Source organism: Schistocerca piceifrons, chromosome 3 (assembly GCF_021461385.2).
Source record: "Schistocerca piceifrons isolate TAMUIC-IGC-003096 chromosome 3, iqSchPice1.1, whole genome shotgun sequence".
Taxonomy (NCBI): Eukaryota; Metazoa; Arthropoda; class Insecta; order Orthoptera; family Acrididae; genus Schistocerca; species Schistocerca piceifrons.
Genome location: NC_060140.1, coordinates 120,289,628 through 120,304,592, shown reverse-complemented (window position 1 = coordinate 120,304,592; position 14,965 = coordinate 120,289,628). Strand labels below are relative to the sequence as shown.

Below are 14,965 nucleotides of genomic sequence, written 5' to 3'. Positions count from 1 at the left end.
CAAAATGATACTTAAAGCGTAATTTCAAGTACCCATTCTATAGAGCTGATCCAGGTTAGTGTGAGGGTAATTACCCCTGAGGGGTAAGTGAAATTTTCTAAACTGAAACTAAATCATTTTCAAAAGATTTTGAAGTTTGTGGTAAGGTCTTAAACAACCAAACTGCTGAGGTCATCGGTCCCTAGGCTTACGCACTACTTAATCTAACTTAAACTAACTTACACGCACACATCCATGCCCTAGGGAGGACTCGAAACATCGACGGGGGCAGCCGCGCAGACCGTCACAAGGCGCCTCAGAATGCGCGGCTACCTCGCGTGAACATTTGCAAAATATTATTACTATTATCACAATTTTGAAAGAATGTAATACTGATTATATAAATTATCAATAATTATTGTTTCTCAATTAGCAGCATTAATACGGTGGATGGTACAGGTTCCTCACATAGCCCAATACACACATACGTTGCGCTCTATCCCGTACATCGCTGATGATAAAAGCGAGACATACATGTAACAAATGCTAATTATCTCAAGAAAACCTCTTCTCCAAGCTATAGACAGAACCTGTAGTAGTTCGGAAACTGCACCATTACTCTCTTCCAAAGAGATAAAGGAAATAATTGACAGGATGTAACAGCAGTAATTCCACAATCGCTGCTATAGTGCTGTTATTATTGTTATTATGATTATTGGTATTACAACTACGCTACTGGCCATTAAAATTGCCACACCAAGAAGAAATGCAGATGATAAACGTATATTCATTGGACAAATGTATTAAACTAGAACTGACATGTGATGACATTTTCATGCAATTTGGGCGAATAGATCCTGAGAAATCAGTACCCAGAACAACCACCTCTGGCCGTAATAAAGGCCTTGATACGCCTGGGCATTGAGTCAAACAGAGCTTGGATGGCGTGTACAGGTACAGCTGCCCATGCAGCTTCAACAAGATAACACAGTTCATCAAGAGTACTGACTGGCGTATTGTGACGAGCCAGTTGCTCGGCCATCATTGACCACACGTTTTCAATTGGTGATAGGTCTGGAGAATGTGCTTGCCAGGGCAGAAGTCGAACATTTTCTGTATACAGCAAGGCCTGTACGGGACCTGCTACATGCGGCCGTGCATTATCCTGCTGAAGTGTAGGGTTTCGCAGGGATCGAATGAAGGGTAGAGCTACAGGTCGTAACACTTCTGAAATGTAACGTAACCCTTCAAAGTGCCGTCAATGCAAACAAGAGGTGTCCGAGACGAGTAACGAATGGCACCCCCTATCACGCCGCGTGATGCGCCAGTATGGCGATGACGAATACACGCTTCCAAAGTGCGTTCACCGCGATGTCGCCAAACACGGATGCGACCATCATGCTCCTGTAAACAGAACCTGGATTCATCCGATAAAATGACGTTTTGCCATTCGTGCACCCAGGTTCGTTGTTGAGTACACCATCGCAGGCGCTCCTGTCTGTGATGCAGCGTCAAGGGTAACCGCAGCCATGGTCTCCGAGCTGATAGTCCATTCTGCTGCAAACGTCGTCGAACTGTTCGTGCAGATGGTTGTTGTCTTGCAAACGTCCCTATCTGTTGACTCAGGATCGAGACGTGGCTGCACGATCCGTTACAGCCATGCGAATAAGATGCCTGCCATCTCGACTGCTAGTGATACGAGGCCGTTGGGATCCAGCACGGCGTTCCGTATTACCCTCCTGAACCCACCGATTCCATATTCTGCTAACAGTCATTGGATCTCGACCAACGCGAGCAACAATGTCGTAATACGATAAACCGCAATCGCGATAGGCTACAATCCGACCTTTATCAAAGCCGGAAACATGATGGTACGCATTTCTCCTCCTTACTCGAGGCATCACAACAACGTTTCACTAGGCAATGCCGGTCAACTCATGTCAGCACGTTGTAAGTGTCGCCACCGGCGCTAACCTTGTGTGAATGCTCTGAAAAGCTAATCATTTGCATATCACAGCATCTTCTTCCTGTCGGTTAAATTTCGCGTCTGTAGCACGTCATCTTCGTAGTGTAGGAATTTTAAGGGCTAGCGCATTACTGTTAGTGTCTGAAGTCCGACACAAATCATTAACAGTCTGAAGTCTTCCAATTTCAGACCATTCAGAAGTAGGAGGGCAGCTATCAATCGAGCAGTAACAACAGTGCACACATTTTAACTTGGTTGATTTTAAATGGATCTGCAGTGTGCACGTCAAGTGATTGTACAATGGACAGTAATAATGCCAGGGAATTGTGCTTTGTTCAAGTGTCTGCCCTCACTGCAGATAGTTAGCTTTCTTATCTGAGAAGGAGTTGTGGGTAACACTTGCCATGCACCACGAAGTCCTTCGTCATTCATTCTAACACCTTCCCTTCCCTCCCTAGTCCCGCCCCTCCCCCCCACTCTCACACACACACACACACACACACACAAAAACCAAGTATCATTCATCTTTCGTCAATTTAAAAATAAATGTGTTCGAAGAAATGTCTTTCATTCTACAGTTTAGTTTGGTGCTAAAGATGGTAATGTGGAGGAGGGTGGCGGTAACAAGCGGCAGGGCAGGGCAGGGGGTGGGAGGGGGTGAGGGCGGGGGTGCTAGGTACTGTCTGACTGCACTTAGGGGAAGTGGTCTAGAAAAGGTTAGGAACCACTGGTCTAGTGCTATATTTTTATTGATATGTATTATCCAGGTTAGTAAAACACAAACAATAACCGGTACTACGGCACCGAATGAGCACCACTACATGACTGGCAGGAGCGGTCTGCACCCGCCAGGCCAATCGTATCACTGCCCGAGTAATGGTTATTGTTCGAGTTTTGCTGACCCTTTTAACTACATATACATAAAACAAATATTGAACAGGCGAATCTGAGACCGCCTTATCGAATGAGCACGCAAAATTACGCTAATAAATCATTTTAAATCTAAAGGGGAAACAAAACGGTACTTTCCGTCGAGACTGGGCATCGCATGAAAGACTTGATGAGGAGTACTGACTCCAGCTACGCATTGCAGAAACGGCAGTGCAATTGTCTGACGAAACACCAGAGAAAATGTGCCCGTCAGCTGTTAGGAGAGACACATTGTATACACTAGGTGATCAAAAGTATCCGGACACCTGGCTGAATATGACTTACAAGTTCGCGGCTCCCTCCATCGGTAATTCTGGAATTCAGTAGGGTGTTGACCCACCCTTAGCCTTGATGACAGCTTCCACTCTCGCAGGCATACGTTCAGCCAGGGGTTGGAAGGTATCTTGGCGAATGGCAGCCCATTCTTTACGGAGTGCTGCACTGAGGAGAGGTATCGACGTCGGTCGGTGAGGCCTGGCACCAAGTCGGCGTTCCAAAACATCCGAAAGGTGTTCTATAGGATTCAGGTCAGCCCTCTGTGCAGGCCAGTCCATTAAAGGGTTGTTATTGTGTAACAACTCCGCCTCAGGCCGTGCATTATGAGCAGGTGCTAGATATTGTTGAAAGATGCAATCGCCATCCCCGAATTGCTCTGCCACTGTGGGAAGCGAGAAGGTGCTTAAAACATCAATGTAGGCCTGTGCTGTGATACTGTCACGCAAAACAAGAGGGGGTGCAATCCCCCTCCATGAGAAACACGACCACACCATAACACGACCGCCTCAGAATTTTACTGTTGCCACTACACACGCTGGCAGATGACGTTCACGGGGCATACGGCATACCCGCACCCTGCCATTGGATCGCCACATTGTGTACCGTGATTCGTCACTCCACACAACGTTTTTCCACTGTTCAGTAGTCCAATGTTTACGCTCCTTACACCACACCTGGTGTCGATGGTCATTTACCGGCGTGGTGTGTGGCCTATGAGCAACCACTCGACCATGAAATGCAGGTTTTCTCACCTCCTGCATAACTATCATAGTGCGTGCAGTGGATCCTGATGCAGTTTGGAATTCCTGTGTGACGGTCTGCATAGATGTCTGCCTACTACACATTATGATCCTCTTCAACTGTCGGCAGTCTCTGTCAGTCAACAGACGAGGTTGGCCTGTACGCTTTGGTGCTGCACGTGTCCCTTCACGTATCCACTTCACTATCACATCGGAAACAGTGGACCTAGGCATGTTTAGGAGCGTGGAAATCTCGCGTACAGACGTAGGACGCAGGTGAAACTCAATCACCTGAGTGCGTTCGAATTCCGTGAATTCTTCGGAGCGCCCCATTCTGCTCTCACCATGTCTAATGACTACTGAGGTCGCTGATATGGAGTACGTGGCAGTAGGTGGCAGCACAATGGACCTATTATGAAAAACGTACGCTTTTGGAGTTGTCTGGATACTTTTGATCATATAGTGTACATACCATTGTAAGACTTTATGTTTCTGATTCTGTCATCTCTGCAAAAATTCTCTTTCCATTGTGATTTGTATAGATATTTGTTAGTGTCTGTGAGAGTGCGCTTTGCACTGGGAATTTGGCAATTTGCGGCACCCCTAGTCCCAGTCTCGCTCAGCCAGCCAAATAAGCACTGCTCCTGAAGTAGTGCCTCAAAAGGAGGCACTGCTGGATCCAGTCAGAATTTACACGGAGACAAACGAGCCAGTTCTTCGCAGAGCCAAGTGCAAGATATTTGAGAAGCTGAAGTACTACCTGAGTGAATTTCATGATGATAGTTGCAACCTGATGGTTTTTAGATTGACACAGTGCACTGTGTTTTGTGCGAGTGGTGCCTTGGGTGTATCTGCCAGCAACAACATTCTACGTGGTAGCTGATGTAACATGCAGCGTGCAGGTGTGCACAGTGAGTGAGAGAAGTTCAGCTTCTTGAACTACAGGTGTAAGGTGTCAGGTAAATCCAACACCTTCCATGAAACCCTGACACAATAAGCAAATCCAGCAGTATGTCGCATACCTCCGAATAAATCGTGTCATTAAATTAACCAAAGTAATACTATTAACGAGTGAGCAAATGGAATGCCACAGACTGACACAAGAATGCCTAAATGCATGTCATACTCTACCACCGTAAAACAGATGCAGTTCCGAGGGGAGAAACGAGAGCAGAAGCCGAGAGCAGAACCGTGTTAAGCTAGAAGGCCCTACGATAAGGGACAGATACCCACGTCGCCAGCCAACCGCCAGGACCACCCCCCAGCCCATGTTAAAAGATAACACTAAAAGGGCCACACCAGCTACAAGTTTTAGCACGAGACTTTGTTGCGTCTCTGTTACGTTGCAAACGTTAAAAACATTGCCCCACCACGAGAAGTATAAAGTTTCTCATTGGATAGATAGAATTTTTGTAGGCGGGGCTTAAGGTTAACATTGAGACCCTGATTTGTCAGTTGAAAACACAGCCAGATAGCTTTTTTTAAACCAACTTCGGTAAATTGTAGTAAGGAGAAGTTAGAGAAGAGTTGCTTCCGAGACGGCGAGGTGAGTGGAGCTGTGCTGCCCGCTGACCCCTGACGAACGCCGACAAGGTAATGAACGCATGCGATGCCGCATTTTTGAGCGCATAAGGCTTCACTCAGAACTGCAGAAGTCTCATCTGTTACATCTCCTTTTTGCGTAATACTAGTGTCGATCATCAATTAAAGGCCATGGTGTTCACATTTGCCACTTGAAGTAAAAATCTGAAACGCGATGATTTTTCTGTTATCTAGTTATTGAGAAGCCACATCAGCCACTGTAATTTACGACAAGTTAGGTAAGTAATTAAAAAGATAATTGAGGGTCACTGTAGACCATTTTGATAGTTTTCTCTTTTGTGAAACTTAATTTAAACCTAGATTATAGATGTGATATAGCATAGGTCATCCTTCGATCCATTGTAGAACTTGGAAACCCATTCAGGGAATATTCGTTCACATTTTTATTGAACGCAGTTGGTTTTTATCATCCTGTATTAAAACATTTCCTTTTATCAATAGTGCAATTTATAAACAATGTTTTGTGAGTAGAATAAAATTTCCAATGGTAAACTTAGTGATTTTTCGACGTTATTTTACCAGCTAACTAAAAACAGGAAAGCCTTGAACCCCTTCCACTAAATTTAGTTAGTATTAAGATTATTTTACAGGGAGTGCAGTGGAGCTGACGCTGAAATCATTAAGTATTTGGCTATATCATCGCTAGTCTCACTGAACTCTTCTGAACTCTACATGTCATGTGTGGTCTGGCGTCTCCTTATCAGTAACAGGTCCCAGGTTCAAACTAGTCAATTCCCTAAAAAACACGCTCAGAGCGTCGTCGTGGTAGGGGGACACGACTTAGAACAAACAGACACCACGCAGAATGTTAGACAGGCTGTGAACTTAACTAATTTTTTTGGTCGAGAACGCTTTTGTTTAAACGACACAGCGAGCTTAAATCAGTTGTTGACATAATTATACAAAGAATTCATCTTCTTATTTGTTCTATGCGAATTTTATTGAATAGATAATTTGAAGAAGGAAAGTGCCGGAAAATAGATTTTTCTTTGTTTTGTTTTACCATAAGCGTGTTAGCATACAGACGCACTTTGTGAGCTATAAATGAGTTATGGAAACGGAGAAACAAAACCTACTCATCTGCTGGCTTAACCCGACTTGGAAAATACTCGGCAGTTTGAAGAACGGAACGCACTGTAGTTTCGAAATCGTTCACCCTCTGCGCTGGTGGTCCTACCTGCTGTGCAGTTTGTTAACACATCGCGTTTTCAGTGCATCACGGCATTGTTTTGTGTTTAATTTGGAACATCTGAGTTTACATATCCGTCATAGAAGCAAATGAAGAACAAGTTATTGATGTAGTAGCTAAGCTACATGTTTCAAAATCGTGTTTGTTTGGAGTTTCTAATGCGATGCCATGATTTTTGTTGCTGGCCACATTTCCTGACGAAGTATGTAGCATGCTGCTGTTGCAAATAAACAGTTTGAGCCCTGAGATTAAACAACTTCATGTTCTCAGTGGCATCTGATAAGGTCAAAACTGTAACACCACTTCAGTGCGCTTTCTCCTTGCATTCGTAGCTACTGGTCGATTCACAAAAATATGTGATACGTTAGTACCTCCCAAAGCGAGGGCACTCCTTTCTTCAAGGTAATCGCAATTTTGGGATTGCGGAAAGGAAAATCAAAAGACTACACAGAATTTAAATACCACAACAATACACTGATGTAATACAATTCACAAGGAAAATAAGATGCAATATTACTCAAATCTCTGATGAAAATACACTGGATTTCAACAATCAGTAGCCTTAATTCCACAAACAATCAACAAAGTTCCTGTAAAAGTCCCCATTTTCGATTTACAAGTTCAGGCAGTTACAATATTCCTTCCGCAGGGGTTAATTAACTGTATCTGCGTTGTCTGATATTTTGGTGAAAAATATTTTCTTTGCCGCAAGAGAACAATGCAGGATGCCCCACATTCCATCAGAAACCGCGTGCAGTGAATAAATCCCGATACAAGATATGAAGGTACAACATGTACCCAAGATACCCAAGATAGTTACATACATTCCATATGAGAACTGGCCACGTTGCGAGACGATGTTGATGTGACCAACAACAGCTACTGCGAGGGCGGGGAAAATGAAGCGCATTGATGGTCTTCAGAATAAACTTCATAGATAAGGCTTTCAAAGTCTGTGAATAGTATAGATGTTTCTTGCATATGTCATATTTTTTAAATGATTTGTGAAAATGTAACTGATTCTGATGTTGTAATATGAAGTTTTAGTGCTTAATTCATGATCAGGTTGAAGAAGGGAACAAATTCTCGGTTTTTAATATTGTGACGCCTCCTTCAGAACAATTCATCGTCCTAAGGTTCTGATATAGGAGTCTAACGTAAAAAATCTCATGTAACTGTTTGGTTAAGACAGAATTAAGAACAGGCGAAAGTTTTTTTTTTGTATTTACTCACAAAACGAGATTTTCGATTAGTTCCCTTCTTCAAATTACAGAATTAATTGTGTGTGTTAATATATTAGATTTTTTAAGATAATGGGTCGGTGTTTTGGTGTAGTGTGTGGGTAGCTTGTGTGGTCGCTGTCTAGTGGAAGTAGTAGCAGTAGAACAATGTGTATTTATATGTTATTTACCTCATCCGAGATAAATCTAAGACTTGACTGGTATTCTTATGTTTAATTGCAGAAGTTGTCTCCATTGTCACTAGTGGTTACGGCTGAGGGCCATGCTCTGTAAATTGTGAATGTTAATACACAATTACGTATCTAATGGCAAAGGCTCGATTTTAATTCTGTTGATTGTGTGAAAGATATTGGCTGCACTGAATGGTTTGAGCCCTGCTCAGGGACTTCTAGGAGCTACAGGAGGATATATTAATTTACTGAAAGTGTAACAGAGGATATATTAATTTACTGAAAGTGTAACAGCATGCTGTTGCTCACATGTATTTTATGTTTAATAATTTAATACTTAAATTCATTTCCATGGCTGCACAACCACCAGCCCGACCCCATTCCAGCTATGGTCTACACAACAGTTGCCATTCCACTGTAAGCATATGATTTGTCATATTGACTGTTCTTTTGCTCTGTTATTAAATTCATGATTCATATTAGTTGATCTGTAGCGGTATTTTGGATTTGTGGGATTTCTGGGATTGTGAGCTGTTCTATTCCGATCTGTTTATCATTTATTTTTTAGGTTGATGGGAAGGAACTTTATGTACTTCCTTTTTCTAAGCTATTTAATACTGAGAAAAGTGTTAATGTGTGATCTTTTCCATGTAGCATGTGGCAGCATTCTTGAAACTCTTAACTAATCTCATTGGGGCATTTTCTTTATGTACTTTGGGCCTGGCTTCTCTGCTATTGTGCTGACGACTTTTTTTTTCTTTTTTGTGAGTAAATTTTTGACGGTCAATAGTTCGACCAACTTTAGTTCAACAATATTTTTTCTTATATGATTCGTATTTGTTTCATTCATATATTACTGTAAATCCGTCATCATTATAGTGTAAATCCTGCCTGTTTTGTAATTATGACTTACCCTCCCTAATCCCTTCCTACAGTTTTGTTTCTCTAATGTGCTTGCCTGTTATTTTTCTGTATGTTTCTCTCAGTTTTCTTGTTTTTGATTAAATCGTTTACTCATTTTACTATCAGCTCGATTATTAGCCTATTACTGACACAGCATTTTTCCTTCTGATGCTAAAATATAACTAATGTTTGCATTTGTTATTTTCTTCTTGTTAACTTTACATTTAAGAAATTTGTCTGTGACAGTTATATTTCCACTTCATTCAGTTGCATTTCAGTGATATTTATTATTCCTGAGTAAAATTTGTGTGGAAAGTTTTAACTATGTGTGTAGTGTGTGTGTTTGTGTGTGTGTGTGTGTGTGTGTAAGAGAGAGAGAGAGTGAGAGAGAAGGGGGATGCAGGAAGGGGGATAGAGAGACAGACAGACAGACACACAGACAGGGATAGAAAGAGAGAAAGAGACAGAGGAAGAAGCACAGAGGGAGGTGAAGAGAGAGATGTAAGTAGTACATGTGCAAATTGTATAGTTTTTCGTTTAGTTCAAGTGCTTTCCAACACTGTCGCCTAATTTCAGTACAGAATGGCCAGCCTATTTCAGATATTAAGGAAATTTCATGCAAAATTTCATATTTTATTTTTCTTTGAGTCTTTCAAGTTCTCAGATGGCTGTGAGCACTATGGGACTTAACAGCTGAGGTCATCAGTCCCCTAGAACTTAGAACTATTTAAACCTAACTAAGCTAAGGACATCACACACATCCATGACCGAGGAAGGATTCGAACCTGCGACCGTAGCAGTCGCGCGGCTCCAGACTGAAGCGCCTAGAACCGCTCGGCCACACCGGCCGGCTCAAGTTCTCCTGCATTATAATTTCAACTATGCCTGTCTGCCACTCAAACTTGTTCCTCAGGACAGAAGCAATTCATTTAAGAGGAAGCTACTAAAGTCAACCTCACACGACACACAACGGCGCCTCTGCACAATAAACCAGCGTACCCATACCACCGTTTAGCCAATGGGGGACATGAACATGGGGGTCATGTCGGCTGGAGAGTCTTGATGGGAAAAGCACAGCTGCAACTCTCTCTTGTGATACTGACTTCGGTGAGAACGGACAACTCCTGCCGTCCACACATGGTCCTGCTCACCCGTACCAGCCACCACTCTCACAAAACTAAACCAACACCTGTCCCGCAACCTACTCAGTTCATCTCTTTGTCCAGACACCTAGACTGGTAATCAACCTTTATCTGTGCTCCAAGGGAAGCCTTTCACATATTCTGAGAACCAAGACTATAGATCAAGTATTATTCATTTAAATCTCTTATATCCCTATCTGCCTTCTGATGCTCCTGTTCTGCATCCTGCGCACCTGGTGTCAGAATCAGAATCTAACCCATTGTTCAGTATGAAGGATGACCATGAAATTTTGGTTCAAATACAAAACTTTGTGGCCAGTTATAATAGTTGTTGCTGTTACTCTGTGCAAGCCAGGAGTTTAGTGGTCATGTCTTCCTGTGTGGCCTGATATTCACCTCGTTAGCGCATTTCAGTATGCCTGGGGCAGAGTCTAACTTGCAGCCACACTGCTGTGTGTGAGCTGAGCACTAGCCCGTCACCTACTGTCATCGTGGAAGTGAGCGAGAGCTGCTTGCCAGTGCCTCCCCTCGAGGGCAGAGCGCATCAGTGCACTGTGACTGATTGTTACGGCATGCTGCTGGCCAGAGGGATGCCCCATTGGCTGCAGGTCAACCACCAGCACCCCTCAATACCTGCCTGCCTGCTTGCCATGCCAGTCCCACCGTGGCAAGCTGCTCATCAGTGCATGGCTTAGCTGCCAGCCACAGTGCTGCCAGCATCGTGGTCTCCTCGCCATGGCGACCTCCAGCCATGTGGCCCATCTGCTCTAGCTGTCTGTGCCGTAGACCATGCTGTCTCAAGCCACTCACACATGTGCCCATTTGACGCTACCAACCTCATGCCATGCCCACTCCATCGTCACCATCGCACTTTGCTCGCCACGGTTGCACCAGCCTTCTGAAATCTGAATCCATGCAGCCCATCTGCTATAGTTGTCTTTGCTGTGGACCATGCTGCTTGATGCCACTTACTCATGTGTCCCATTTCACGCCACCAACCTTATTCTGTAGCTGACCCATCATCAGGCCACCTTTGTCATGGATACACCATGCTGCAGTAACCTGTTGCAAAGTGGCTCATCTGCTGTATCTGCCCCTGCTGCTGATCATGTTGCTTACTGCCACTTAGTCACATACTCAACTAGCCTCATTCCGTGACCAACCAGTCGACAAAATGGTACTGGCCTCACGATGGCCACACCAGCCCACTGTAACCTGTAGCCATGCGACTCATACTGTAGCCCCTTGTGCCGCCCTTGTAGCAGCACTTTCAACTTGCCATCATCCTACAGACGCTGTGTGCTTGTCGCCCTAGCAGCCACTTGTTACCGGGAATCCTGGCGCCCAGTTGTATGGTGCACAACGCTCACCTCCATGAGGACCACCTGCAAATTATATGTCAAAGCAGCCTGCCAAGAGCTGTTCCGCCTGATGGTCCTGGCAACGAACTCTGTGCCATATTCCGCTTCAATGCTTTTCCTGTTAGCTACGTCAGGGCCACACAACCCACATACACATTGCTGCCATCAACCATCACACAAAGTGCGTCACACTGGCCAGTACCATGACTAGGTGAGCACCCTTGAACATTGATTAACGAATGCAATTGGGGACTCTCAGACCTTGGAACTATAGTTCTAATTGGACAGTGTTAAACCTATTGTGGTCAGTTCGTTTATGGAGGACTTTGAGGAACGTGCATTGGAGTCAGCGACCTTGAAACCTGAGTGTTTTTCAGATATGTAGACGATACTTTCGTTGTTTGGCCTCATGGTAGTGAGAACTTAAACCGGTTTTTGCAATACCCGAATTCAATCCACCCGAATATTCAGTTCACTATGGAGGTGGAAAAGAATGGATGCCTTCCCTTCCTTGATTTGTTGGTCAGAAGGAAGACTGATGGTACGTTGGGATCTCGAAGTCACGTTTCGTCAGAATGGTTATAGTGAGAGGCACATCAAACGTGCGTTGCGCTATCAGCCTTCTATGCAACGGGTGAGTGACGATAGCAACGAAGTGGCACCTAAGTCTACGGCCTTTTTGCATTAAGCAGGAAGCATTTCCAACAGGATTGGCCGTATTTTGCGGAAATATGATGTGAAATGTGTTTTTCGACCACCTTCTAAGATTAAGGCCCTGTTGGCGTCCGTAAAAGATGGCTTGGTTTGCGTAAGGCTGGGGTCTATCGTATTCCTTGCAGTTGTGGCATGTCATATATTGGTCAGACAATCAGGACCGTGCAAGACCGGTGTATTGAACATAAGCGTCACACACGCTCGCAACACCCGAGCAAATCCGCTATTGCAGAACATTGCCTTGACACCAGTCATCCTATGAAATACAACAATACGGAGATTCTGGCTTGCACGTCCAGCTATTGGGATGGTATTATTAAGGAAGCTGTTGAAATCAAACTATCAAGCAACCTTATAAACAAAGAAGGTGGATTTTGTTTAAATGCTGCTTGGAATCCGCCTCTCTCTCATCAAAAAAACAGAGGGACATAATTAGTGCAACCCGACCTGTTGATTTATAGTCACTATCGACATTCCTGATGTTGGTTGTCTTTGACTCCGCTGTTACTTGTTTGTGTGTGGTATCTTCCTTGTTTCTCCTCTGTGAACAGAGGTATTAAATTCCCTTGCACATTGCTTCCTCCTTGCAGTTGTGCCTTGAGAATGGCAGGGTGTGCTCCTATCGAAATATGGGTGGTGGTCGACGACGTCACCTGGCAGTAAACACGTAAGTTATTCGAGTGTTAAACTAGAATTTTTCATCTCCACTTTCAATTACAATTCTTACAAGAAACCCCCTGAATGCTAGGGCACAAAAAGCCAATAATGATTTTACAGCATTTTGTACCTCATACAGCGTCTTCCATGCAACCAAAATATAGCCGTCTAATGGCACAAGTGGCGGGACTGGAAGCATCCACTGGTGAGCACAGCATGAGGTTACGGGGCGTATTTGAACTGCTTAGTTGACGAGTAATTCCCAATCGTGCTACTGTGCTAGTGGTGTTATTACAGAATAGAGCAATGGGGACGACATGCAAAGCAAATATTCCATTGTATCTACAACAGAAGTTATCGACATTTCGTCAGAGAGGAACACAACGAATTTCACAGCCTGAGCAGGAAGAGGCATATGAAAATTAGCGCTTCTGCGAGATGAGTCAGCGGTTTCTGTGGTGTATACGCTCGCCTGTGTGGACAATGTACATGAGGAGTACAGGGTACATGCTTAACATGAAATCATAATTAAATCAAGACCTTAACCTGTCGACAGGCGTTGATATACATGAACGGGGACAGTTGAAAATGTGTGCCCCTACTGGGACTCGAACTCTGGATCTTCTGCTTACATGGCGGACGTCCTATCCATCTGAGCCACAGAGGGCACGGAGAATAGTGCGACTGCAGGGATTAACCCCCCCATGCTCCCCGTGAGACCCACATTCCCAACTCAATCTCCACACACTACATTCGTAGTGCACCTGCCCACTACACTCATTACTCGCGGCAGACAATCTTACCGAGTCCCGTAAGAGTTCGGGCAATGCGTGTGCATCCAGCACAGAAGAAGAAGGTCAACGACCGGTTAGCCTTAACTATATGAAGATGGTGTCTATTGTTTCGGACGTGTCCGAAAGAACAGATATAATCTTCATATACATGCTTAACAAGTGAAAGTGATACTGAAACAGGTATCGAGCGATGTAGTTAATCATCCCTTGGACAGAGAGCCACAAATTCCGTCTATTGTGAAACGCAATAAAGGACAATGGTTGTCCAACGAGTGCCGGGTACTAAAACATATTTACGTATTTGAAAAATCATCCACAGCATAGTAAAAAAAAAAAAACCAATTATGAATAGATCTCGAGTAAGCTTGCAGCAGCAGAACCGGGTAGTGTGTAAGAAAAACAACGGATATTCAAAAGAGGCCAAGGCGCACTTGTTACAAAAACAAAAACAGATGTTTGAGCGCTTCAAGGATGCTCGACGAAATTTACAAAATATGCCTGACGGTAACATACTAGGTTATCCACACCAAATTTCGGGGGACTTATATTACAGTGATTTTAAGGGAAGCAGGGGTTCGCTGCGTAACTTCAGATTGTGCCGCGGAACTGGAAGACGTAATATGACGGAATTTCAAACAAAGAATCAACTTGACCATGTGGAATCGGCCCAGAAATTTATAGATCAGATAAACAAACTTATCCCATCATTCAGTAAGGAATTTTTTCTCAGTTTCGACAAATCGGGATTTGAAGAGGAAATGCATTTGAAAGGAACCCTGGAAATTAGAGGCACCAAGGGAGTCGTATCAATATCAACGAACATCAAGGCCTTGCATTTTGTACACAATTTTGGTGTCTGTTAATGTGGATGATAAATTGGCTGGAAAGTTATTTACTGTGCTTCGAGAATTTGAGGTGTTCTGGCACATACGATTCCTCCTCATGTGGGTGATCTTGGAAGGGAAGTAGTGAATATTTACGTCACAGCAAGCAAGAGTGGGAAAATGGGCTTAAGGAAAATACAGCTACTGTATGAGTACTACTTTTGGGCCATAGCTCATCAAAATAACTTGCTTCCGCTTGATTCTTGGTCTCCGCATAAGAATCATACTTCTTTAAGGGGCTCTGGAAAGGCTCAAAATCATGAAAAGTTCAATTTTTACTTTTTTGCGTTTTCTGAATCTGCAGACTATTACCTTTTAATAGATATATAATTTATTCAATTCCGAAGACTACAACTACTGTTAAATTTTTTTTGAAATGTGTTCTACATGGGCGTGACCCACTGTGGCGCTGTTAAA

General features: G+C 43.7%; 1 protein-coding gene across 1 annotated transcript in view; it reads right to left on the bottom strand.

Moving 5' to 3' along the window:
• LOC124788446 (beta-alanine transporter-like) overlaps positions 1 to 10,891 on the bottom strand; it is a 121,485-nt gene extending 110,594 nt beyond the window's left edge. Inside the window, exon 1 of the mRNA XM_047255718.1 lies at positions 10,788 to 10,891. Coding sequence (XP_047111674.1) covers positions 10,788 to 10,891 — 104 coding nt within the window. The remainder of the gene's footprint in view (positions 1 to 10,787) is intronic.
• Between the last annotated feature and the right edge of the window lie 4,074 nt (positions 10,892 to 14,965).